This window comes from Mobula hypostoma, chromosome 2 (assembly GCF_963921235.1).
Source record: "Mobula hypostoma chromosome 2, sMobHyp1.1, whole genome shotgun sequence".
Taxonomy (NCBI): Eukaryota; Metazoa; Chordata; class Chondrichthyes; order Myliobatiformes; family Myliobatidae; genus Mobula; species Mobula hypostoma.
Window position 1 is genome coordinate 157,332,350 of NC_086098.1, and position 26,961 is coordinate 157,359,310.

Below are 26,961 nucleotides of genomic sequence, written 5' to 3' on the forward strand. Positions count from 1 at the left end.
TTACTTAAAGTGGCAGGCAGTGACTAGTCTGGTACCACAGTGATCAGTGCTCAGGGCTCCAGCTATTCAGAATGCATTATCATTGATTGGATGAGAAACTAAATGTGATATTTGTATGAAATTTGAGTGAGACAGGCACGTGTTGACGACACAATGAGGCTTCAAGGTGATTTTGACAGCCTGACTATGTGGGTAAGTGGTATGCTGGCCTTCACTGGAACTGGTTCTGAGTACAGTAGGAAGGACAGCTTACTTCGATTACACAGGGTTATGGGAAGACCACATCTGAAGTACTGCGTGCAATTCAAGTATCCTAACCTGAGCAAGGAGACAGGAGTAGACCAAAGGTTCACTAACTTGCATCATGGTTATACAGGGACAGCAGTAGTTTGATTTTTTTCTGATATTTCATTACAATACAGGAGGCTTGGGTTAACGGGTCTCTGCTGTTTTACAACCCCATCCTGTTCTCCTCTTGGGACCCATTCTCTCCTTATCACCACCCCGATTCTATCACACACCCACCATACCAGCACCTGCTGTCTTTCAGATTTGGGAGGGAACTGGAACTACCAGAGGAAATCCACGCAGCTATGTAAAGAAAGTCCAAACGACACAGACACTACTGGGATTCAGCATTGAATTCAGCTCACTGGAGCTTTGAAACAGTAACTCCACTGTTTCATTCTAACATTTCCATGTGTATTATTTATGATAATAAAAGCAGCAGTTTAGAAGTAATTTCTGGAATTAAGCTGTCCAGAAAGAAGGATAGTTACAGTAGAAGGATGGGGTATATGGGGTGCCCAGGGAGAGATAGAGGATTGTCATATCTACTCTGGAAACGCTTACCTTTAGTCCCCACTGGATGCTCAGCTCTCACCTGTGGCTCCAAGTAGCTGTTTGTATGCGACAGTGGCCACAACCCAGTACAACACTTGTTCAGATGGATTAAACCAGGGTGGGCCTTGTACCCTGGTGAGATAGGGACATACACGTGAACTCTGTTCTAGCAGAGTGGGTCGGTCAGACCAACAGTGAGATCCAATTGTTGGAAGGTAGTTCTACAACACCTCATGGAGAGCGAAGGGCATGACAAGGTACAGAAGTAGTTGTGGTCATCCACTACAACCAAGGAAGACCTCATTTGTAACGACTATTAGTACCACTGGACCCAGACTTCCAAGGTCGAGTGGAACTGCCCTAGTGTAATGGCTTTTCCGCTTTAAAGCCTCTCCTGCATAGGTTTCTCTGTTATTGTCGGATATAACAGACAACCAATTAATCAGCTATCGTTATCAATTATCATTATTACCCTTGGGCTACTAAGTAGACTAAACAATCAAAGATCTCAATATAATGAAGGTTATCCCAACAAGTCAATTTAGAGCAATACTTAAATCATTTATCATTAACGTCTGAACTCACCGTTCTCTTGTCAGAGCAGGTACTGGCCAAGAAACCCAACAGCAAAGTGAAGAGTGTTGGCAAGATCTCGCGGAGGGTACGTGGAGTGTTGGACACAACAATTTTCCAGACATGTAGTGAGGCCTGACGCACCACTAATTGTGTGTCAGAACGGCCCATATACAGCCCAGCCAGTACACGATTCCGCCTCTCCTGTCCAAGTGCAGTAATTATAGCCTGAAAGAACAAAAGATCATGTTATAATCAACCACAATTTGTACCACCTGATACATTGAATTATACTAAATTTGTGCACAGAGCAATTCACTTAGTCCAGTTGGAATGTGCCTCTGTTCACTTTCAATAAGAATCTCTCACCATCCAATCCCATCAACATATCTTGTTATTCTCCCTCATAATGAGTCTATCCAGGCTTCAGCTACTCCGCATGGTAGTGCGTTCCACATTGTTAATGTTATAAACAAAACTTCCTTCTGATTACTTTTTAGATTTATTAGTTACTGTTTTGTTTACGGCCCTTAATCTTGAACTCCTCAAATGAAATTATCTTCAATAGTTCCATTTAATGTCAGAGAATGTATATAATATACAGCCTGAAATTCTTGTTCTTCACATCCACAAAAACAAAAGGATATCCCAAAGAATGAGTGACAGTAAAAATATTAGAACTGCAAAGACCCCCACTCCCCCCATGCACAAGCAGCAGCATCAACCCTCCCCTCCCTCACTTAACGACAGCAAAAAGCATCAACACCCACAAGAAAGCAATAGAAAAGCTCCCAAGATAGAGACCATGATCTACACAATAACAAAAACTAATCATTCACCCGACAATTTGACATGCCACAGGCTCTCTCCCTCTGTAATAGGCAGAGAGGTGTAAAACAAGCGAGAAGGGAGACTAACAAAACAAAACAAAAAAAAAACTGTGTGCTTTAGTGACTGAACCATTTCATTAATAAGATTTCTATCAGATCACCTCTAAGCTTTCATTCTTCAAGAGAAAAATTCCAGTCCGGACATATTTCGTGGAGTCCCTGTGAATGGCAACTCAGAGCCAGGTCCACAAATTCAATGGATAAAGCAGCTTGTCCATATGGCTTGTAAACTGACCCAGACAGCTAATATAACTGTTGATCTGTCCACTGAGTTAACCCACATGAAAGACACATCGAGGCATGTTAAACTGACCAAAACCAACAACAACAGAATAGTAGATATTGAGGGAACCAAGGAATATTGAGTTATTGAAAGTGGCATGAAGGAAAATGACAATCTTTTTGAACAACAAGTGTACAAATAGCCTATTCCACTGTTCACTCACTCCAGGTACAAAAAGATCATTGAGCAACATACACAAAATGTTGGAGGAAGTCAACGAGTCAGGCAGCATCAAAGAAGGGGAATAAACAGTCAACATTTTGAACCATTACCCTTCATCAGGACCTTCAGTACTTTTTAACCATTGCTCAAGATTTCCAGATCTGCAGAATCTCTTATGTTTACAAAAAGATAATTACTTTTTTCCTTATGCCTCTACATCATTGATAATGGGAGAGTCAGTTAAACAAAGGCTTTACAAGTGTGCACAGCCCATAATAGATCTCACAACACTCGTATCAATATGTGCTTCACCTTATTAGACTGTGCGGTGCCAAAGTTATCATCCTCTGAGGCAGTCTCTGTTGTCATCTTTCCAGTCACCCCTGACACATGGAACAGCAAATCTCCTAGCAACTGGACTGAACTGAACCTGAAACCCAAAGGGAAAAAAAAGTCATGTTTCATTAATTTGACTGTTCTTTTCATATAATCCAACTTCTTTCAAAAGAATCCCCCATGCAAACTGCACCACACTAGGCTGGGATGTGGTTTAGGTAAATGGGACTAAACAAGCTTCCCCAGTCTGCATGGAAAAAGGCCTGCCTCCTCTACTGCGACTAAACACTGAAGGAAAACAGAGACAGTTGAAACAAGATGCAAATTTAAATCAAACAATCAAAGGGGTACAACAGATGGAGATTTGCATGTTAGTGAATCAATTTATTCAGTGTCTAAAATCGACTACATTTAAACCATGGATTTTAACCTTTTGCCACGTGTTATAAATGAATCATGTATGCACAAAATAAGTACAGACATGAATGACAGTTTTGAGCACAACTTAGAAAAAAGTACTGCAGATGGATTTTCCAATGTAGTTTACAAGAAATCAGATAAGAGAACTTTTCTGTCTCACAAAGTTGATTGAGTTTGTTTAGGTGTTAATGGAGATGTTTGATGAGGATAGGACAGTGGACATTGTCTGCGCTGACTTTAAAGCATTTGTCAAAAATTCCAGCAGATCAAGTCACATGGTAAATTGGATACAAGACTGGCTTGGGTGGCGGTGCATGGGTGTTTTTCTGATTGGGAGTTCTTTGTTTTTTGCGTAAATAATTTGGATGAAGCTATAGATGGTCTGATTATTAAGTTTGCAGATGACACAAAAGTTGGTGGAGTTGAGGTTAGTAAGGAAGTTTGTCAATGGACATAGATGACAGATAGAGTTTAATCTGGACAAGTGTATGATGATGCATGTTGGTAAGAGGAAAGTATGTAGTACATGGCAGGACTCTTCGAAGCATTGATCTTGGAATGCAAATGTACAACTCCCTGACTGTGGCAACACAAAATGGACAGAGTAGTAAACAAGGAATACAGCATGCTTGCTTCATCAGTTGGGACACTAAATGTAAAAGTTGGAAAATCCTGTATAAAACTTTGGTACTGTCTGCATTTCTGGTTGCCACACTATAGAAAGTATATGGAGACTTTAGAGAAGGTGCAGAAGAGGTTCATTAGCATTTTGCCTGAATTGGAGTATGTTATCCAGAAGAGGAGGTTGGACAATGTTGGATTGTTTGTTTTTATATAGCTGGAGGTTGAAGGGTGACCTGATAAAAGCATATAAAGTTGTAAGAGGGATAGGGTTAGGGTTGCTGATCTTTTTGCCAGACGTTTAAAAATGTCAAAAATTAGAAGGCATATGTCTAATGTGAGGAAGGGTAAGTTTAAAGGAGATGTGAGAGGATACATGGAGAATGGTAGGTACGTGGAACACCCTGCCACGCAAGGTGGTAGGCGTAGATTGATAGCAATGTTTAGGAGGTAGTTGGAAAAACATGAATAGGAGGATGTAGAGGGATATGCAGCACACTCAAACAGGAGTAGCTAAATTGGTATTATTGCTGGTGCACACATGCTGGATCAAAGGGTCTGCTCCAGTGCTAAGTTTTGTGTTGTGCAGACAACAGGAAAATAAATTGTGATGGACTTCAGCAATTTATTTGTCACCAGTCTGGGTATTTCTATGCTATAATAAACTGTGTTGCTTGTGCTGATTCCAGTTGGGTTGACAGCTTTCACTCCTTGCTAAGTAATAAAAAGTTAAATAGTTGCTACCAACGACTGTCTTTTGGATCGGGACTACAGAGCGGCGTGGGAGCTGAATTCTGAAGGAAGGCAGTTTTTTAAAAAACTTCTTCGAGTGCAAGAAAGACGAGACTGCGCAGGCGTGTGACGTCAACAGGACAGCGCGGAGAGTTTAAAAAGGAAGGTTGCTACCAATGGCTGACTTTTGGATCGGGATTACAGAGCGTCGTGGGAGCTGAATTCTGAAGGAAGGTAGTTTTCTTAAAAACTTTCGAGTGCAAGAAGGACAGGACTGCGCAGGCGCATGACGTCAACAGGACAACGCGGAGAGTTGAAAAAGGAGACCACCCTATACAGCGGGCAGCGGAGTGAGCGGTAGCAGAGCGTAGGGCTTTGGCTTCAACGGGCTTCAGTGGTAAACGGGAAGAGGTGAGAGCAAAGCACCAACTCTTTTTTTCTCCCCCGCCCCTCCACTTTGCGAATCAGCCCAGACAGACAGGAACAGCAGGGCTCTCACAGCTAACGGTTTAATAAGTTCATCTGTTTGGCAAGGTAAGTGGGTGAGTAGACTTATTTTTCCTGTTTCATTCCTGTAGAATTAGATAGCATGCCTGCAGGGTTAGTGCTTTGTTCAGGGTGTCAGATGTGGGAATCCTGGGAGACCTCCAGCCTCCCTGATGGCCACATCTGCGCCAGGTGCACCGAGATGCAGCTCCTCAGAGACCGTGTTAGGGATCTGGAGCTGCAGCTTGATGACCTACTACTTATCAGGGAAAGTGAAGAGGTGATAGACAGGAGCTACAGGGAGGTAGTCATCCCTAGGCTACAGGGGTCAGAGAACTGGGTCACTGTCAAGAGAGGGAAGGGAAATGCCCGGATAGTGGAGAGCACACCTGTGGCTGTCCCCCTCAGCAACAAATATCTTGTTCTGGATGCTGTTGAGGGGGATGACCTGACAGGGGACGCCCACGGTGACCAGGTCTCTGGCACTGAGCCTGGCGCTGTTGTGCAGGAGAGAAGGAGGGAGAAGACGAATGCGGTAGTCATAGGGGATTCCATAGTCAGGGGAATGGACAGGAGATTCTGTGAGCCTGATAGAGATAACCGCATGGTGTGTTGCCTCCCAGATGCCAGGGTACGGGATGTCTCGGATCGGGTCCTGAATATTCTGAAGGGGGAGGGTGAGCAGCCAGTTGACTTGGTACATGTTGGTACCAATGACATAGATAGGACAAAGGAGGAGGTCCTGAAGAGAGATTTCCAGGAGTTAGGAAGGAAACTGAGAAGCAGGACCTCCAGGGTAGTAATCTCAGGATTCCTACCTGTGCCACGTGCTAGCGAGGGCAAGAATAGCAGGATCAGGCAGAGGAATGCATGGCTGAGAGACTGGTGTAGGGGGCAGGGCTTCAAATTCTTGGATAATTGGGATCTCTTCTGGGGAAAGTATGACCTGTTCAAAAAGGACAGGTTACACCTGAACCCGAAGGGGACCAATATCCTGGCAGGAAAGTTTAATAGAGCTGTTAGGGAGGGTTTAAACTAATTTGGCAGGGGGATGGGAACCGGAATGACAGAGCGGAGGAAGGGGAAAACAGAAATAAATCTAAGATAGTGAGCAGTAAGGATGTCAGGAAAGACAGGCAGGTGATGGGGCAAATTTGTAGCCTTTGGGATAAGTTGCAGTGCAACAGAGTTGTAGTGCAATAAACTTACAGTGAAATCAAAGCGAGAAGTACCAAATACTGGTCTTAAGGTGTTATACTTAAATACATGCAGCATAAGGAATAAGGTGGATGATCTTGTCGTACAACTACAGATTGGCAGGTATGATATTGTGGCCATCACTGAGACGTGGATAAAGGATGCATGTCTCTGGGAGCTGAACGTCCAAGGAAACACGGTGTATCGGAAGGATAGGAAGGTAGGCAGAGGGGGAGGTGTGACTTTATTGGTAAGAAATTATACTAAATCATTAGAAAGAGGTGATATAGGATTGGAAGGTGCAGAATCTTCATGGGTTGAGTTAAGAAATTGCAGGGGTAAAAGGACCCTGATGGCAGTTATTTATAGGCCTCCAAACAGCTGCAGCGATGTGGACTACAAATTACAAAAGGAAATAGAAAAGGCTTCTCAGAAGGGCAGTGTTATGATAATTGTGGGGGATTTTAACATGCGAGTGAATTGGGAAAATCAAGTCGGCACTGGATCTCGAGAGAGAGAATTTGTAGAACATCTGCGAGATGGTTTGTTAGAACAGCTTGTTGTTGAGCCCACTAGGGGATCGGCGGTACTGGATTGGGTATTCTGTAATAAACCGGAGGTGATTAGAGAGACTGGGGTGAAGGAACCCTTAGGAGGCAGTGATCATAACATGATTGAGTTCACTGTGAAATTTGAAAAAGAGAAGCCAAAATCTGATGTGTCGGTATTTCAGTGGAGTAAAGGAAATTACAGTGGCATGACAGAGTAACTGGCCAAAGTTGACTGGAAAGGGACACTGGCGGGAAAGACGGCAGAGCAGCAATGGCTGGAGTTTATGCGAGAAGAAAGGAAGGTGCAAGACAGGTATATTCCAAAAGAGAAGAAATTTTCGAATGGAAAAAGGATGCAACTGTGGTTGACAAGAGAAGTCAAAGCCAAAGTTAAAGCAAAGGAGAGAGCATACAAGGAAGCAAAAATTAGTGGGAAGACAGAGGACTGGGAAATTTTTAAAACCTTACAAAAGGAAACCAAGAAGGTCATTAAGAGGGAATAGATTATCTATGAAAGGAAGCTAGCAAATAATATCAAAGAGGATACTAAAAGCTTTTTCAAGTATATAAAGAGTAAAAGACAGGTGAGAGTAGATATAGGACCGATAGAAAATGATGCTGGAGAAATTGTAATGGGAAATAAGGAGATGGCAGAGGAACTGAACGAGTATTTTGCATCAGTCTTCAGTGAGGAAGACATCAGCAGTATACCGGACACTCAAGGATGGCAGGGAAGAGAAGTGTATGCAGTCACAATTACGACAGAGAAAGTACTCGGGAAGCTGAATAGTCTAAAGGTAGATAAATCTCCCAGACCAGATGGAATGCACCCGCATGTCCTGAAGGAAGTAGCTGTGGAGATTGCGGAGGCATTAACAATGATCTTTCAAAAGTCAATAGATTCTGGCATGGTTCCGAAGGACTGGAAGATTGCAAATGTCACTCCGCTATTTAAGAAGGGGGCAAGGAAGCAAAAAGGAAATTATAGACCTGTTAGCTTGACATCAGTGGTTGGGAAGTTGTTGGGAATCGATTGTCAAGGATGAGGTTACAGAGTACCTGGAGGCATATGACAAGATAGGCAGAACTCAGCATGGATTCCTTAAAAGAAAATCCTGCCTGACAAACCTATTACAATTTTTTGAGGAAATTACCAGTAGGCTAGACAAAGGAGATGCAGCGGATAAGCAAACAAGAGGAATTCTGCAGATGCTGGAAATTCAAGCAACACACTTTATCACAGTTGCTGGTGAATGCAGCAGGCCAGGCAGCATCTCTAGGAAGAGGTACAGTCGACGTTTCAGGCCGAGACCCTTATGTTGTATATTTAGATTTTCAGAAGGTCTTTGACAAGGTGTCACACATAAGGCTACTTAACAAGACAAGAGCCCACGGAATTACAGGAAAGTTACATACGTGGATAGAGCATTGGCTGATTGGCAGGAAACAGAGAGTGGGAATAAAGGGATCCTGTTCTGGTTGGCTGCCGGTTACCAGTGGTGTTCCACAGGGGTCTGTGTTGGGGCCACTTCTTTCTACATTGTACATCAACGATTTGGATTATGGAATAGAGGGCTTTGTGGCTAAGTTTGCTGACGATAGTGGAGGGGCCGATAGTGCTGAGGAAACAGAGAGTCTGCAGAGAGACTTGGATAGATTGAAAGAATGGGCAGAGAAGTGGCAAATGAAATACAATGTTGGAAAGTGTATGGTTATGCACTTTGGCAGAAGAAATAAATGGACAGACTATTATTTAAATGGGGAAAGAATTCAAAGTTCTGAGATGCAACAGGACTTGGGAGTCCTTGTACAGAATACCCTTAAGGTTAACCTCCAGGTTGAGTCCGTAGTGAAGAAGGCGTAGTGAAGTTGGCATTCATTTCTAGAGGAATAGAGTATAGGAGCAGGGATGTGATGTTGAGGCTCTATAAGGCGCTGGTGAGACCTCACTTGGAGTACTGTGGGTAGTTTTGGTCTCCTTATTTAAGAAAGGATGTGCTGACGTTGGAGAGGGTACAGAGAAGATTCACTAGAATGATTCCAGGAATGAGAGGGTTAACATGTGAGGAATGTTTGTCCGCTCTTGGATTGTATTCCTTGGAGTTTAGAAGAATGAGGGGAGACCTCATAGAAACATTTCGAATGTTGAAAGGCATGGACAGAGTGGATGTGGCAAAGTTGTTTCCCATGATGGGGGAGTCTAGTACGAGAGGGCATGACTTAAGGATTGAAGGGTGCCCATTCAGAACAGAAATGCGAAGAAATTTTTTTTAGTCAGAGGGCGGTGAATCTATGGAATTTGTTGCCATGGGCAGCAGTGGAGGCCAAGTCATTGGATGTATTTAAGGCAGAAACTGATAGGTATCTGAGTAGCCAGGGCATCAAATGTTATGGTGAGAAGGCGGGGGAGTGGGACTAAATGGGAGAATGGATCAGCTCATGATAAAATCGCAGAGCAGACTCGATGGGCCGAATGGCTGGTTCTGCTCCTTTGTCTTATGGTCTAAATACATTTGGGTAGCTTCAATTTATCAGCCCAAGTAGATTTAGATGGCAATATTTAAAGGTCCTGATCCAGTTTGGGATTACACCAGGGCATAGAACTTTAAAACTGCCGAGTGTTTTGCTTGCGTGTCTTATCTGTTATTTTATGAGGCACCATCAAGTAAACATATACTCAAACCCTATGCCCTCTGCAGATACTTCCATTCAGAAAGTAAAGAGAAGTTTTACTCAAGAGTGGTAACAAGACAACAGCAACAGGAGTGAATGTCTGGAGAGAAGATCTGGGCAAGAAGCAACAGAAACCGCACCTTATAAGGGACTGTTGGCCAGAAGAAACTACAGTCTAATCATGGACAGGAGAAGGAGACAAATCAGTTGTCTTTGTTTCCCCCCATTTTGTGGACTCTACACTGATTCTTGCTCTTGGATAATCTAATCACAGCAATTGAATGTGGGCACAAGAAGCTTCAGGTAATGACCTGCTAAACCTGAGACCATTCTCAGACAAGTAGCTATTTGTTATGTAAAGGGATTGGACTCCGAACTGATTCTGGCTCTGGGACAATCTAATCAGAGCAATTGAATGTTGACACAATGAATCTCAAGTATTGAACTGCTAAATCTGAGGCCATGTCCACACTAGACCGGATAATTATGAAAATACCGGTTTCGTGTAAAAACGATAGGCGTCCACACCAGGCGTTTTTGAAAATACCTCCGTCCACATTAAAGCGGATATTAGGGCAAATCTCCTCCTACTGGGCATGCGCAGGACACACAGAAAACAAGCGAAGAGGAAACGGTATACTTGGTGCGCGTTTGTCCAGTTACAGACTAGAAAAACATAAAAGGAAATTGCCAAACGAAAGACTTGGTGCACGTTTGTCCAGAAACATTTCTTACAGCCATCGTCTCTTCACCGATGAAAGGGATGACAGCTACAACTAAACGCAGTAAGGCTTGTTACTGGGCAAAAGTGAAATTTGCTGTTACCTCATTTTGTTTGTCTTTACTTTTGCCATGTCTTTGTGTATTATTTTGCTGTATTTAACATGTGCAATAAAACGAGTTACTGGGGCAAAAGTGACAATTGCATCTAATGAATATTTGCACAAGCAATACATTAATAAAGCACCACATCAATAAAGCACCTTGTTAAATGTATAAAACATGTCTGCATCAGTGTTATCTTGTATTTCCATACAATGTTACATTAGGCTGTTACACATCTATTGTCAGATATCGTTGTTGTGGTGTTGGAGGTTGCGTTCAGGAAAACAATGAAATGCCGCACTGCCGCCACCATTTGTTCCGGCACGTCATGACAGCATTTTTAAAATTAGCCGGTTACCCCGTACACACTACAATGGCCAACCGGCATTTTCAGATTTAAACACTCTGGGGAGTGTTTTAGAAAAGCTCCATTTTTGGGGAGGAAAACACTGTTTCAGTGTGGACAGAGGGTCAAAATGAAGAGAAAAAGCTTTAGTTACGGATTTATACGGTCTAGTGTGGACGTAGCCTGAGACCATTCTCTGAGGAGAAGCTACTTATTATGTAAAATGCCATACCTACCAAAGAAGCAATCCGTAATCTTGTTAGACTTTGTCTGGGTTGGTTCATATAACTGGTTTGGACCAGTCAGAGTTGAAAGACAAATACACAAGGCTGGGGTGGGCAGAATCATGAAACAATTTTGGTTGTAGCCTTGTACAATGACCAGTAAGAAGGTGAGCCAGGTAGGTCAGGTAACCCTGAGTCAATGGGATGGAGATCCACCAATTCAATTGATAAGGAACTCTATAAAAGTCAGGAACTCCAAATATACAGGGGCGATAACTCTCCAGCAACCAGAGACCAACCATTACGGATAAGGAGGGCCTCACGGACACATGTAGATTGGGACTACAAGGAACGCTTGCCGGCACAGACTCCTTTCCCAGGTAATACCTTTTCTCTTCATTGACTGTTCATGGAGGGTCAGAGATTCTAGTAGGGTACACACAGGTAGCTAGTTTGTGAACCCGCATGGTTTTTAGTTGAAAGAATAAAAGTTACTTAGTTGTAAATACACATTCTGTGTCTCACTGATCATTATTACAAGGGGCAATTATTAACAGGACATACTGTAAACTAATTTTCTTCTCCCATCTAAATATTAATTGCTCATATTGTATACTCAATGAATGAAGACCAATTTGAAGATTAAAAGCAATTCAATCCATCAGAAGGTCAAAAGATGGAAGCAAGATTACTTATAGAATGGGAACTGGGGCGTAGAATGCATAATTAAAATACGTATTTAATTAGTTAATCTCAATACCAGAAAAGACGAAAAAAATCAGTATTTATCACTCTTCCTAAGAAACCTGAAGCAATAGGACGTGAATTACATGGGACCATAAGTTTAATGAGTCATATCACGAAGATACTTCTAAGAATTCTGATGACAAGAGCTAAAAGTAAGTTACAAGCTGAAATAGGTAAAGAACAATGTGGTTTTGTGAAAGACAAAGGTACAAGAAATGCGATATTGATGTTAAGGATACTATCAGAACGAGCTATTCAAGTGCAAAAAGATTTGTTTGTTTGCTTTACCGACTACACAACACCATTTGATAAAGTGAAGCACAATAAGTTATGTGAAATATTACAGGAAACTCTAGATCTAGATTCGAAAGACCTCCGCCTAATCAGAAATCTGTACTGGGAACAAACTGCCGCTGTAAGAATAGATGGAGAAGTCAGTCAGTGCACAAAAATCAAGAGAGGCATTAGACAAGGGTGTGTTTTCTCCCCTGATTTGTTTAATGTATACTAGACAATGGGGTGACCCGTTGGGGCACCCTTTGAGAGAAGGGCAGTGTAGTCTGATGCGACCAGAATGAACATTAAATGTTCCTGAATGCCAATTGGTATTGCTTTGCTTTGGAAACTGAAGTAGAAAACCTCAGTTTATTAAAGAAGAATGACGCGTAGCAAAGCAAATAGAGCTGCTCCTCATTTAATGAAGGACACTTTTGATGGCATCATTTCTGGCTAATCTGCCATCCAGTACATCTCAAATGTCCTCTTTCTTTAAAGATCATGGTTTCCCTTCTGCCGTCATCAATGATGCCCTCACTCGCATCTCCTCCATTTCCCGCACTTCGGCCCTCACCTCCTGTCACCACAACAGGGACAGAGTTCCCCTTGTCCTCATCTATGACCCCACCAACCTCCGGATCCAGCACATTATCGTCCGCAACTTCCGCCACCTTCAACAGGACCGCACCACTAAGCACATCTTTCCCTCTCCGCTTTCCACAGGGATTGTTCCCTCCGCGACTCCCTGGTCCACACGTCCCTCCCCACAGATCTCCCACCAGGCACTTATCCCTGTAAGCGTAAGTGCTACACCTGTCCCTACACCTCCTCTCTTGCCACCACTCAGGGCCCCAAACAGTCCTTCCAGGTGAGGCAACACTTCACTTGTGAGTCTGCTGGGGTCATCTATTGCATCCGGTGCTCCCGGTGCGGCCTCCTCTACATTTGTGAAACCTGACGCAGATTGGGGGACTGCTTCGTCGAGCACCTCCGCTCTGTCCACCAGAACAGACAAGATCTCCCAGTTGCCACACACTTCAACCCCGCTTCATGTTCCCATTCAGATACGTCCATACATGGCCTCCTCTACTGCCAGGATGCGGCTAAACTCAAGTTGGAGGAGCAACACCTCATATACCGTCTGGGTAGTCTCCAGTCCCTGGGCATGAACAATGAATTCTCCAACTTCTGGTAATTCCCCTCCCCCAGCTGCCTATCACCTCCCTCATGGTTCCACCTCCTTCTACTACTCATTGTGCTTTCCCCCATTCCTTTTTCACCTTTCCTGCCCATCTCCTCCCTGCTTCCCCTCCCCCACCCTTTTATCTTTCCTCTTACTGGTTTTTCACCTGGCACCTACCAGCCTTCTCCTTCCCACCCTCCCCCCACCTCCTTTATAGGGCCTCTGCCTCCTCCCTCTTCAGTCCTGACGAAGGTGTCTGGCCCGAAACGTTGACTGATCATTTCCACAGATGCTGCCCGACCTGCTGAGTTCCTCCAGCGTGTTTTGAGTATTGCTCTGCCATCCTTGTGCCTCTTGTTGTCATTCTGGAGACGTGCATGGCTCTCCTCCTCTGTCTCTTCTTCTCTCATCTTTTTTTGTCCTGACTTTTTGACCCTGGAGTCGTGTGGCCCTGGCCTCATCCGATTTTTGTTCTCTCCCTCTCCTTGCTGCTTCCCGACGATGTTTGGCGTCATCTCCTGACCATAATGTCCCCCCTCTCTTTCACGCGGCATAATTAGGCTGACCTTTTTACCCTAATGCTGGACAGACGATACAAAGCACTAACACCAAAGGATGCTGATTATTCTTGATGATGTGGTTGGTGCTCTCCTAAATGGACGTGATATAGTCACCGCTGTCCTTTGACTGCAGCAAAGGGTTTTATGGATGTCTCGAAGTACGTCATTACAATAAGATTTAATTATCTCTTATTGATGGGTGGCAGTTAGATCTGTCCCAATCCTGCACATGCTGATGGTTATTAGTAGAATGTGATCCCTCAAAATAGAGCTGCCCTAGGGTTTGTTAACTCTGCTTCTGGACATTCCAATGAAGTGAAACATCAAACTTCTATTTGACCCGTCAAGTCCTTTGAGAACGCAATGAAATTATTATTATAAACTTCAGAGTATACACCTATACTGCTTAATCTCTCCTCATACAATAAACCTGTAATTTCAGGAATCAATCTGATAAACCTTGCTACACACTCTGCATCTTTCCTTGGGTGGGAAAACAGAACTGCATACAATATTCCAAAAGTTCCATTAAGGCTCTTTATAATTAGAGCAGGTGTGAAGTATTGATCACAATTATTCCTCAGATTTTTGTGTCAACTAATTTAACACTAAATAGCACAGCATAAACCTCCTGGAAGAGTTACACCCAGATGTTACCCCACTATCTTTACACCCACCATAGCATTTCCATTTTTCAAAGTTTATACCCATACATCTATTTGCTTTTCAGTGCACAGTTAACACAAGAGTTGATTGAAAGCTACACAGAATATACATGGTACCTGATTCGCCAGTTATCATCAAACAATCCCTGTTCCAGCTCTGGAAGCAGTAGTGCGATGGCAGTCTCTGCATACATGCTAATAATTCGCTGTCCAGCACGTAGAGCAGTGTCACGAACAAATTCATTCTCATCTGCCAAAGCCTGTACACAAAAACTGACATGTTGATAAACCATACAGTTTGCAATTCTTTCCTACTGCCTCAAATGTGTATTTACATTGTGGTCATTTGGCCACATCTATTGCTGATGAAAACTGATGGCTCAGGAACTGCTTCTACTTTTCAGCCACTCAGAATAATCAACTGATTATCCAGCTGTTGACAGCTCTGAACAACTGGAGTACATATATTGGTGACCTTCTGATGGCTATAGTGCTACCTTTGCAAAAACACAAAATAGAGTGCCAAGAGCTATGCTGTCAGAATAATACAGAAAAAAATTGCCCATCAGCTTATATTGTGCATGCAAGAGACATCCATCCCTAATAATCCCATTTTTCAGCACCTATCCAATGGCCTTCTATGCCATGGCATTTCATGTGCTCATCTAAACATTCTTAAAGACACTATGCCTCAAACAGACAGTGCATATTATTTTGTACCACACTCTGGATAGAAAAATCCTAAAATCTTTCCTAAATCCCATAACCTTAGTTTAAATCCATGCCCTCTGGTCACAGGTAACTCTTCTAAGGGAAATTTCATATTCTCAGTCAGGCCCTCTCTCAGCCTCTTCTGCTCCAGGGAAAGCAAACCCAGCCTGTCCAGTCTGGAAATGTTCCATCCCAGGAAACATCTTAGCGAACCTTTTCTGCACCCTCTTCAATGCCACATCCTCCCTGTTGTGTGGGGACCAGAACTATAATACTCTGACCTAACTGATGGAGCATAACCTCTCTGCTCTTTTATCCCCAGGAGGTGGTGCCTCAAGAAGGTGGCATCCATCATTAAGGACCCTCATCATCTGGGACATTCCCTCTTCACATTTCCACCATCAGGGAGATGTAACAGGAGCCTGAAGACACCCCCCCCCCATCAACAATTCAGGAGCAACTTCTTCCTCTCCATCACTCATCAAATCTCTGAATGTTCCATGAAGACCATCTTATAGTTTTTGCTCCATTTCTTTTGTAATTTATAATTTTATGTCTTTGCACTGTCCTGCTGCCACACAGTAACAAATTCAAAATCAATTATCATAATAAATTTGATTCTCATGCCCAAGCTAATGATGGCAAATATCCTATGTGTTTCTAAACCATTTCTCCCAACCCCTCGGACCATTCAAATTGTTAGAGGCAAAGAAAGTACCACAAGGTACCACTAACAGCAGTAAAACAAATAATTAAGTCTAGAGTCTGAGAATATTTTGCCAGGATTCTGGGATCATTCACATTCATCCTGAGATGGCAAAGGACCTTAAGTACATACTTGAATCTTTAGAGAAAGGAAAAAGGGCCACAACATTCATTTACACTGAAGCATCAACACAGCTTATGAATGTCCATCCTGTATAAGGGTTAAACTTTAACTATATGAGTTTGATTTCGATCAGTGTGTTACCAACCAATACAACATTACTGAGCAAAGGGCAGAATCAATTAGAGTTGTGGATAGTGAGGAAGACTGCCCAAGGACACCACAAGATAAAGCAGACACAAAGTGCTGGAGGAACTCAGCAGGCCGGACAGCATCTATGGAAAAAGACGTTGTGAGCCGAGGCTCTTCCGCAGGACTGGAGATAAAAAGATGAGGAGTAGATTTAAAAGGTGGGGGAGGGGAGAAAGAAACACAAGGTGGTAGGTGAAACCAGGGGGGTGATGGGAAGTTGATTGGTGAATAAGATGCAGGGCTGGAGAAGGGGGAGTCCAGTAGGAGAGAACAGAAGACCACAGAAGAAAGAAAACGGGGGAGAAGCACCAGAGGGATGCGATGGGCAGGCAAATAGAAGGAAAAGGTGATGGAGAATGGTGAAGGACAGGGGGAGAGTGCCATTACCGGAAATTTGAGAAATTGATGTTCATGGCTTCAGGTTGGAGGCTACCTAGATGGAATATAAGGTGTTGTTCCTCCAACCTTAGTGTGGCCTCATTGTGACAGTAGAAGAGGCCATGGATTGACATATTGGAATGGGAATGGGAATTGGAATTAAAATGGGTGACACTTCACTTGTGGGTCTGTTGGGGTCGTATACTGTACCTGCAGCTTCCGGTGTGGCCTCCTGTACATCAGTGAGACTTGATGCAGATTGGGAGACCGTTTTGCCGAGCACCTGCTCTCCAACCAGCAGAAAAAGCGGGATCTCCCTGTGGCCACCCATTTTAATTCCATTTCCCACATTTAAGCCACATTTGCAATATTGCATGAAGAATCAGAATCAGATTTAATATCACCAGAATATGTTGTGAAATTTGTTAACTTAGCAGCAGCAGTACGTGATACATAACAAATATAGAAAAAATTCAATTACAGTATGTATATATGTACTTTAAATAGTTAAATTAAAAATAGTGTAAAAACAGAAATAATAAAAGTGAGTTAGTATTCAAGGGTTCAATGTCCATTTAGCAGAAGGGAAGAAGCTGTTCCTGCATCGCCGAGTGTGTGCCTTCAGGCTTCTGTACCTCCTTCCTGACAGTAACAATGAGAAGAGGACATGTCCTAGGTGATAGGGGTCCTTATAATGGACGCTGCCTTTCTGAGGCAACGTTCATTGAAGATGTCTTGGATTCTATGGAGGCTAGTACCCATGATTTTACAACTTTCTATAACTTCTTTTGAACCTGTGCAGTAGCCCTCTCATACCACTGACGCAGCCTGTCAGAATGCGCTCCACGGTACATCCGTAGAAGTTTGAGTGTTTTAGGTGACAAACCAAATCTCCTCAAACTCCTAATCAAAACAGACACTGTCTTGCCTTCTTTTTTAGCTGCATCGATATGTTGGGACTAGGTTAGATCCAAAGAGATATTGACACCACACTATTTAGAAGATACAGAGTTGCAAAGAGATTTACTGGGATGCTGGCTGGCATGGAGTGCATTGTTATAAGCAGTTTAGGAGGCACTTAGATAGACCAAGGAAGAGGGGGATACAGACCACATGCGGGAAGTGGGATTAGTTAGATGGGAACCATGGTCAGCATATACATGTTGGGCTGAAGGGCCTGTTCCTACACTATACTGTTCTCTGTAGTTGTACCTTTTATGTGCAATCATAGCATTTATTTGGCCTGTCATTTATGTGTAAAATTATATCAGCAGCTTATCCATGATGGCACTAAAAGGCGACTTCTTTGCTTGCATCTTCGGAAACAGCTCTATTTCCATCTTTAATATCTCTATTTTTCCCTTTCAGGGTTCTTCTGAAGACCCTGTCCTGGAGTCACACGCTGACTTTGGTTCTTTGCGGGGATGGGACTTGCTCTTGGGACTTCATGACTGGCTGTTATCCGACATGCCAAGGATGCGGCCCAAGAGCTGACCTTACCTTTGGAGGCCTGGGATCTCATGGCTCTGGAGACAAACGGATCGAAGGTCGGTGTCCCGACAGGAGATCAGTGTGTCATGGGAGTAGGAAGATCTTTGGCTGTGTGCCCAGAGACCTGAGATCTTTGGGCGCAGAGCTCAGAAAAAGCGATGCAACGGACTTCTAATGTCATAAATTAACAAGTTGTTTGTTATGTCTCCCCTCTTGCTGTGAAACGGAGACACCTCTTTCTCCCTTACTGGGCAGAGAGAGAGCCTGTGGTATGTCAAATACTGGGTGAACGAGTACTCTTTGGAGTACTGCAAGTCTGTGTCTTTTGCTGTTGCTATGCTGCACGCTTGAGTGCTCGGTGGTGGGTGCTGATGCTTTTTTTTGCTGGTGGGGGAGGGGGGATCGTTGCTTGCTGCTGCTTACTTGCGGGAGGGAGGGGAGCTGGGGGGGACTTTGAGGTTCTAACATTTAACTGTCATTCATTCTTTGGGGCACTCCTCTGTTTTCGTGGATGATTGTGAAGAAAAAGCATTTCAGGATGTACATTGTATACATTTGTCTGGCACTAAATGTACCTTTGAAACCTTGGAAATTTCCACAGATAACGCTAAGATAAATTTAAGCTGCATTTTTAAGACAGACAGAAAATTAAAAATTCTAACTGAAGAAAATCCATCTCGGTAAAGATTGACCTGAATCACAGCATGTTAATACATCACTATCTCCCAGATATGCAGGCTGTCAAATTGTTAAACTCGCTTCACAGTAACAGCAGGGATGGTATTTAGAAACTGACACTTGTGTGTAGCTTCTCTGATGATTGCACATGGCAGATCAACTGCAGTGGTACAAGACCAGATAGCAATTTAGTTGGATTTGTATTGATCTGTATGGGGTGAAAGCCAAATGAATTGATGCTTAAGGGGTTTGTTCCTTGTGATTTTTTAGGCATATATTAATGCTCATGTTATTGTTCAAGGATATCTTGGGAAGAATTATTGCCCCAATGGTCCATTCTTCTCAGCATCTTAAAGTGGCTAATGGATATATTTCTGGATTTTAACAGGTATGTTCAATGCCTGAATATGATCATTTCTTGCTGAACTTCAAAATCTTCTGACAGTGCGAGGTTAAAAATTCAGAATGCACAAGTGGAAGGAAATTTGTCAACCCACTACTGGTCTTTTACCTTCAGAATGCAAGGTATGATGGCTCCTACGTATGCAGTAAACTTGTCACCAAAGGTGACAGGCAGATAGATGAACATCATCATGTAACCATCACGGACATGTGGGGCAATCTCCACTTTGCTGGCAGTGGCCACAATGTCTGGCATGAGCTTTTCCAGCTTTTCAACTCCAAGCCCAGCCATTACCTCAGCCAAGCCTAAAAAACAAGAAAGAGGAAATAAAATCTTTTTCTCTGATATTGAAAAGGAAAGTGTATGAGATGGAAGTTTTTAATCAATCCTCACAAGGACAGTTGGAAAGCCTTCCAAAGAGTGCATGAAAACTCACCAACTGAATGTTACCATCAAAGTTCATTTTTAGAACGCCTTTCTTCATTTATCACACCATAGATAAACATATACATCAAACTGATAGAAAACAACAGGAATTCTGCAGATGCTGGAAATTCAAGCAACATACATCAAAGTTGCTGGTGAACGCAGCAGGCCAAGCAGCATCTATAGGAACAGGCGCAGTCGACGTTTCAGGCCGAGACCCTTCGTCAGGACTAACTGAAGGAACTTTGATGTATGTTGCATCAAACTGATAGACTGTTTCTTGGTAATTACAGAGTTAGAACACTTGCCATAGTTAATTACATTTCTTAGTTCTGACATCACATCTCCATTTCATTGAGGTACCTATTAGATAATCATCTCAAGACTTTGTCAAAGACAATTTCACTGATGTGTAATGTCAACTGCAAGGCCAAGAAAACTTTGTAATTTTCCGTCAACAATTGTTTGGCAATGCCATTTGAACATGCAGCAGATTGAATGTGCAAGACCTGAGGCAGTAGAGAATTTGGGAGAGGGAATAACTCAATTTTGTCTCTGTTACCATTGGACTTGATTATTTCAATGCTTTCCTGGCCAATAATGCTCATTTTAGACTTCCAAACTTCTGACATGTTAACTCTGACCATGACACCAACTTCTATCAAGTTCTCTTCATCTCACTGACAGAGTCAAAGAATACTACAACACAGAATCAGGCCTTTTAGCTCATCTAGTCAATGCCAAACTGTTATTCTGCCTTTTCCCATTGACCCACACCTGGATCATAGCCCTCCACACCCCTCTGATCCATGTACTTATCCAAAGTTTTCTTAAATATTGTAACAGAACCTGCATCCACTACTTCCACTGGCAGCTCGTTCCACACTTACTCCACCATGAGTGAAGAAGTTCCCCCTCGAGTTCTCTTTAACTATTTCACCTTTAATCTATCACATAAATTTGTAGTCTCATTCAACCTCAGGGGAAAAATCCTGTTTGCACTTCCTTTAACTATACCAATCATATTTCTCTATACTTCTTTTAAATCTCCCCTCATTCTTCTACGCTCCAGGGAATAAAGTCCTAAATTACTCAACCTTTCCTTGTAATTCAAGTCCTCAAGTCCCAGCAACATTCTTGTTTATTTTCTCTGTACCCTTTCAATCTTATTGACAACTTTCCTGTAGATAGACCGGAACTGCTCACAATACTCCAAATTAGGTCTCATCAAGGTCTTATACAACTTCAAAATAACAACCCAACTGCTGTACTCAATTCTTTGATTTATGAAAAACAACGTGCCAAAAGCTCTCTTTATGTCTGTCTACCTATGACACTGTTTTCAAGGGATTATGGAGATGTAATCCCAGATTCCCTTTGTTTTAATATACTCCTCAGTGTCCTACTGTTCACTGTGTAAGTTCTACCCTGGTTTGTCCTCCCAAAGTGCAGCAAGTGTATTCTTAATTTTGGTCCCTTGAACACCTCCAGATTTTGTCACTCCCACCAGTCACTGCACCAGACAACTCCCAAGATGTTCAATTTTCACCCAGAACCTTTTCACTTCCTCTCTCTCTCTCTCTCTCTCTCCAGGAATTTCGTTTGCTTAATCTACTGGATATACACACTAACGTCGTTGGTGATTCATGTGTTCAGATTTACCTCAATGATCTAATGAAGAGCTGGAACGCTTTATTTGATTAAAGCACAATGCGAGACCAATTTCTTACATACCACACTGAATCTGAGTGAAAAATAAAATGGAAGTGATCACATCTTTCCTTGTCTGCTGACAACAGACTGTTGTTCACACCCCGTGTAGGATGAACACAGAAGAATTTTAGCATGCATTTCCTATTTAATCAATTCTTGTACCATAAACACGAATGGGAAGTTGCTCAGCTGGGAGCCATTATAAGTTAGTGAAGAGATTGACATGAAGAGAACTTGGTGGAAGTTCAATGACCTGAAACAAACTGTTTCTCTCCACACAGATGCTGCCTCATCTGTGAAGTACCACCATCACTTTCTGTTTCTATTACACTGGACAACAAAGATTTTGCTTCCCGAATACTTTTGGCATACCTTATGGATTGTGGGCTGCTAACCATGAAAATCATCAAGAAATTTCTCTATCACGCGTCACTTATGTAAAATTGCCTATATTTGTTATTTCAATTCATAATTCAAGTCAGAATAACTAATACCAAGATTAAGGAAGACATGTGGTCCACAAAACAAACAGGTCATCAATGACAGGCAATTCAAAGAACTTCTAGTGGGCTGGGAGAAAAATCGCATGGAAGGTATTCATCTATGATGTTTAAAATTTTCTTGGCAACTACAGGGCACCAAACTTCTTGCAGCTGGTTGACAACATGCTTCAAGCAGACAAAACCATGAAGTGCAACTAATGCAAACAACAGGAATTCTACAGATGCTGGAAATTCAATGTCCTGACGAAGGGTCTCGGCCTGAAACTTCGACTGTACCTCTTCCTAGAGATGCTGCCTGGCCTGCTGCGTTCACCAGCAACTTTGATGTGTGTTGCAAGTGCAACTAATGATTCATTTTCTGCATTCCCCTTTAGACTTTTTTCCTGCAAACCTTGGTACTGTCAGTGACGAACATGATGGAAGATTTCACGAGGACATTGTGGTCAACAGAGAAACGTTAACATAGTCATAGTCATACTTTATTGATCCCGAGGGAAACTAGTTACCCATAACAGGGATAACAGGGCAACTGTATCCATAAATGCTGGCTGATTATTGTTGGACACTTAAAGAGAGAAGTCTCAGACACTGAGTACAAATGAAAATCATCAAAGCATTTTTAGCTTCGTTGAACTAGTCAATAAAAGTTAGTTTCTTGTTTCTCCAAATTCCTATGTGATACAAGTAGTCTGAAATTATATTTGTGTTCAGCTTTATGTGGTCTATCATAATCAAAAACAAATTCTGAGAAGCAACACTTACAAAAAAAATTTGTTGTCTAGTGTTATGGAACTCTCCCTCTTACCAAAGTTCTCAACTCACCTTGTGCGGCACCAGATCGATCAACTGAACTCTGCTCCGATGCCAGCATTTCCATGAGCCAAGGCAGCAGGTCATCAAAGCATGACTCGCCCATTCCCTTCACCATAGCTCCCAGAGCCTTTGCTGACACTGTGCGGACCTGGCATATGACAGAAGGACAAGTCATATAATTAACAAGATAAAGCAGAAAAGTAAATCTTTCACACTGTGCGTTACTCAACAGCACAAAATTCGGTGGTGAGAAAGAAGACAATATACAAGTTAGAATTCTGGCTTAATAGTAGCAAACTGACTGAACCATATAGGATCGATTGCGAGTGAGCAAAGAGGGTATGTGTCCAAATAATCACATAGTGAATCGATTGGGCCTCCTACAAAGTGGCTTTCTTTTTGGGCGGGCTTTCAAATGCATTATGTTTTGTCTTTGTGGGCTTGGTCTGTCGCTCCCATATTTTAAGCTAACAAGCATGTACCTTGACTAACACGATTCAGTAAAAATACTTAACACTACTACGTTGTTATTCTTGCTCTGTGCATATGTAACACTGACCAATGGCCAGCCTGAGAATGGTTAGCTTAGGTGCTTCAGTAACTAAACTAGAAAATGGATGATTCCTATGTAGTTTAAACAACATACTATGATACATTTACAAAATGTGGTTAATTCAACGATCACCAACACTTTTAACTCATGAGATAGAATGAGAAATGAACTAAGAAAAAAGGAGAAACAGTAGCTGTTCTAAGTTTGGATTTCCAAAAGACTTTGATGAGGTTCCATTCAGGAGGTAGACTAAGTTATAGAATAGGAATTGGTACATTGGTTTATTGTTGTCACGTACCAAGGTACAGAGAAATTTGTCTTGCATCCCGTTCATACAGATAATTCATTTCAAAGGTATACAAGGTAAAACAATAAGATCAGAGAATAAAATGTTACAGTGCAGAGAGCAGTGCAGGTAGACAGTAAGGAGTAATGTCATAACAAGGTATATTCTAAGGCCAAGAGTCCATCTTATCACATTTGGATTATTAACTGGTTGTCTGTTGTATTTACAACGACAGAGAACCCTGTGTGGCAGAGTTTTTGAAGTGGAAAAGCTGTTGCATTGAGGCAGTTACACCCTCTCAGGTTCAGAGGTATGGTAGTTGTCACAAATTGGGTCTTCCTTGGTAGCAGTGGATGACCATGACTTCTTCTGTGCCTTGTCATGTTCTTTGCTCCCCACGAAGCTTTGCAGAACCTCCTTGCTGGATGGTGGATCACACAGTTGATCTAATCCACCCAGTTCGCTGGAGCTGACTATACATGCTGGAACAGACATGTCCCTGTCTCACTGGGGCATGAAGCCCATTGGTTACATTCACAAGGTTTAGCCAGTCTGTCAAAGCTGTGTACTCGGATGTGGCAGCTGTTGCATACAAAAAGCTACTTGGAGCCACAGGTGAGAGCTGACTGTCCAGTGGGGACCAAAGGCGACTGAGCGGGCCCAGAATGGACGCAACAGGGCCCTTCACCAGAGATGCCATCCTTTCCTGGTAACCCATACACGTACTTTGGGTCATGGAAAGAAACCCAGGGATAATCCACACAGTTGTAGGGAGAATGTGCAAAGACCACACAGAAAGCACCCAGTATTGAGATCACATTTGAGTGACTGGAAATGTACAGGTGCAGCCCAGTGATTACAATATTTAAGTAGCAATTAGAACTTGGCTCCAGGTAATCAGTCATTCCAACAAAGGTGCTTACCTCTGGAACAGGGTCCAACAGGCTCAGCTTCAATCCTGGCATCACACTGGGAAGGTACGGTGCAAGATCCTAGAATCATGCCAACAGAAATTAATTAGTAAATTTGATTAACATTTCTCTTTATTAATCTTATTGATTAATGGAGCAATGGAGGATGAGGTGACCTGATAGAGATGCATACGATGATGAGGGGCATTGATCGTGTAGATAGCCAGAGGCTTTTTCCCAGGGCTGAAATGGCTTCTAGCTCATGTCAACGTCACAATTTTTCCATTAGGTAATTTTACACTAGCTCACTGGTTAAAAAGCTACTCCTCGATGTTGACTGTGGATGAAAACGATGCATTATACCTAGCTATCCAGAAATTATTTGATCAAGTGCCGCAGAGATTATTGCCAAAATGCTCAGTAACACATTAGCATGGACAGAAGAATGAATGGCTAATAGGAAGCAGAGAGGAAGCATAAACCATCTGGTTGGCAAAAGAAAATGAGTGGTGAGTACTGTGCCATAGGAATTGGTGTGTGTGTGAGGTCTTAAACTTTAATAATCTATATAAATGATTTTAATTAACTCATTGAAGGCTTGGTTGCTAAACTTACTGATGACACAAAGATAGGTTAGAAATTGTGAAAAGGACGCGTACTCAGTGACCACTTTATTAGGCACATCTGTACATATCCATATATCTAATCAGCCAGTCATGTGGCAACAACTCAATACATAAAAACATACAGATATGGTTAAGAGTTTCAGTTGTTGTTCAGACCAATCAGAAGAAATGTTATCTAATTGACTTTGACCATGGAATGATTGCACCCAAGGGTTCTGAAGGAGGTGGCTTTGAAGATTGTGGAAGCATTGGAAATGATCTTCCAGGAATCAATAGACTCTGGCATGGTTCCGGAGGACTGGAAGGTCGCAAATGTAGTTCCGCTATTTTAGAAAGGAAGGAGGCAGCAAAAAGAAAATTACAGACCTATTAGTCTGACATCGGTGGTTGGAAAGATATTGGAGTCAATCCTCAAGGACGAGGTTATGAAATACTTCAAGGTGTATGACAAGATAGGCCGAAGCCAGCATGGTTTCATGAAGGCAGCATGGATCCTGCCTTAATAAGATGAGAGCCCATGGAATTATAGGAAAGATATTGAAATGGGTGGAGCATTGGCTGATAGGCAGAAAGCAAAGGGTGGGAATAAAGGGATCCTATTCTGATTGGTTGCTGGTTACTAGTGGTGTTCCGCAGGGGTCGGTGTTGGGGCCGCTTCTTTTTACAATGTATATTGATGATTTGGATTATTGATTAAATGGTTTTGTGGCCAAGTTTGCGGATGACACCAAGATAGGAGGAGGAGCAGGAAATGTTGAAGAAACGGAAAGGTTGCAGAGAGACTTAGTCAGTTTGGGAGAGTGGGCAAAGAAATGGCAGATGAGATACAACGTTGACAAATGTACGGTTGTACATTTCGGAAGAAGAAATAATCGGGCAGATTATTATTTAGATGGGGAGAAAATTCGAAAATCAGAAGGGCAAAGGGACTTGGGGGTCCTCGTGCAGGATACCCTAAAGGTTAACCACCAAGTTGGATTGGCGGTAAGGAAAGCGAATGCTATGTTGGCATTCATTTCAAGAGGAATAGTGTATAAGAGTAAGGAGGTGTTGATGAGGCTCTATGGGGCATTAGTGAGACCTCATTTGGAATACTGTGTGCAGTTTTGGGCCCCCAATCCTAGAAAGGATATACTGATGTTGGAGAGAGTTCAGAGAAGATTTACAAGGATGATTCCTGGAATGCAGGGGCTAACATATGAGGAGCATCTGTCGGCTCTTGGATTGTATTCATTAGAGTATAGAAGAATGAGAGGGGATCTCATAGAAACGTTTCGAATGTTGAAAGGGCTGGACAGAGTAGATGTGGAAAGGTTGTTTCCCTTGGTGGGTGAGTCCCGGACAAGAGGCAATAGTCTTAGAATTAGAGGGTACCCAGTTAAAACAGAGATGAGGAGAAATTTTTTTAGCCAGAGGGTCGTGGATTTGTGGAATTCGTTGCCACATATGGCTGTGGAGGCCCGATCATTGAGGGTGTTTAAGGAGGAGATTGACAGGTATCTAGTTAGTCAGGGTTATCAAGGGATATGGGGAAAAAGCCGGAAATTGGAACTAGATGGGTGAATAGTTTAGCTCATGGGGGAGCTGCGGAGCAGACTCGATGGGCCGAATGGCCTACTTCTTCTCCTTTGTCTTGTGATCTTGTGATTGTTGGTGCCAGACAGGGTGGTTTGAGTATTTTAGAAACTGCTGATCCCCTGGGATTTTCACATACAACAATCTCTAGTTTACAGAGAATGGTGTGAAAAACAAAAAAACATCCAATGAGCAGTAGCTCTGTGGGCAAAAACGTCTTGAAAACAAGAGAAGTCAGAGGAGAAATACCAGAATGGTTCAAGCTGACAGGAAGGCAACAGCA

At 42.6% G+C, this 26,961-nt stretch overlaps 1 protein-coding gene across 2 annotated transcripts in view; it reads right to left on the minus strand.

Moving 5' to 3' along the window:
- The window catches only part of gcn1 (GCN1 activator of EIF2AK4), a 178,227-nt gene that overhangs the window by 47,511 nt on the left and 103,755 nt on the right, over positions 1 to 26,961 (minus strand). For both annotated transcript variants that reach the window (XM_063040918.1, XM_063040917.1), the window contains 6 exons: positions 24,490 to 24,558; positions 22,737 to 22,875; positions 19,381 to 19,577; positions 14,711 to 14,853; positions 3,064 to 3,181; positions 1,429 to 1,644 (listed from right to left, as the gene is read on the minus strand). In XM_063040918.1, coding sequence (XP_062896988.1) covers positions 1,429 to 1,644; positions 3,064 to 3,181; positions 14,711 to 14,853; positions 19,381 to 19,577; positions 22,737 to 22,875; positions 24,490 to 24,558 — 882 coding nt within the window. The remainder of the gene's footprint in view (positions 1 to 1,428; positions 1,645 to 3,063; positions 3,182 to 14,710; positions 14,854 to 19,380; positions 19,578 to 22,736; positions 22,876 to 24,489; positions 24,559 to 26,961) is intronic.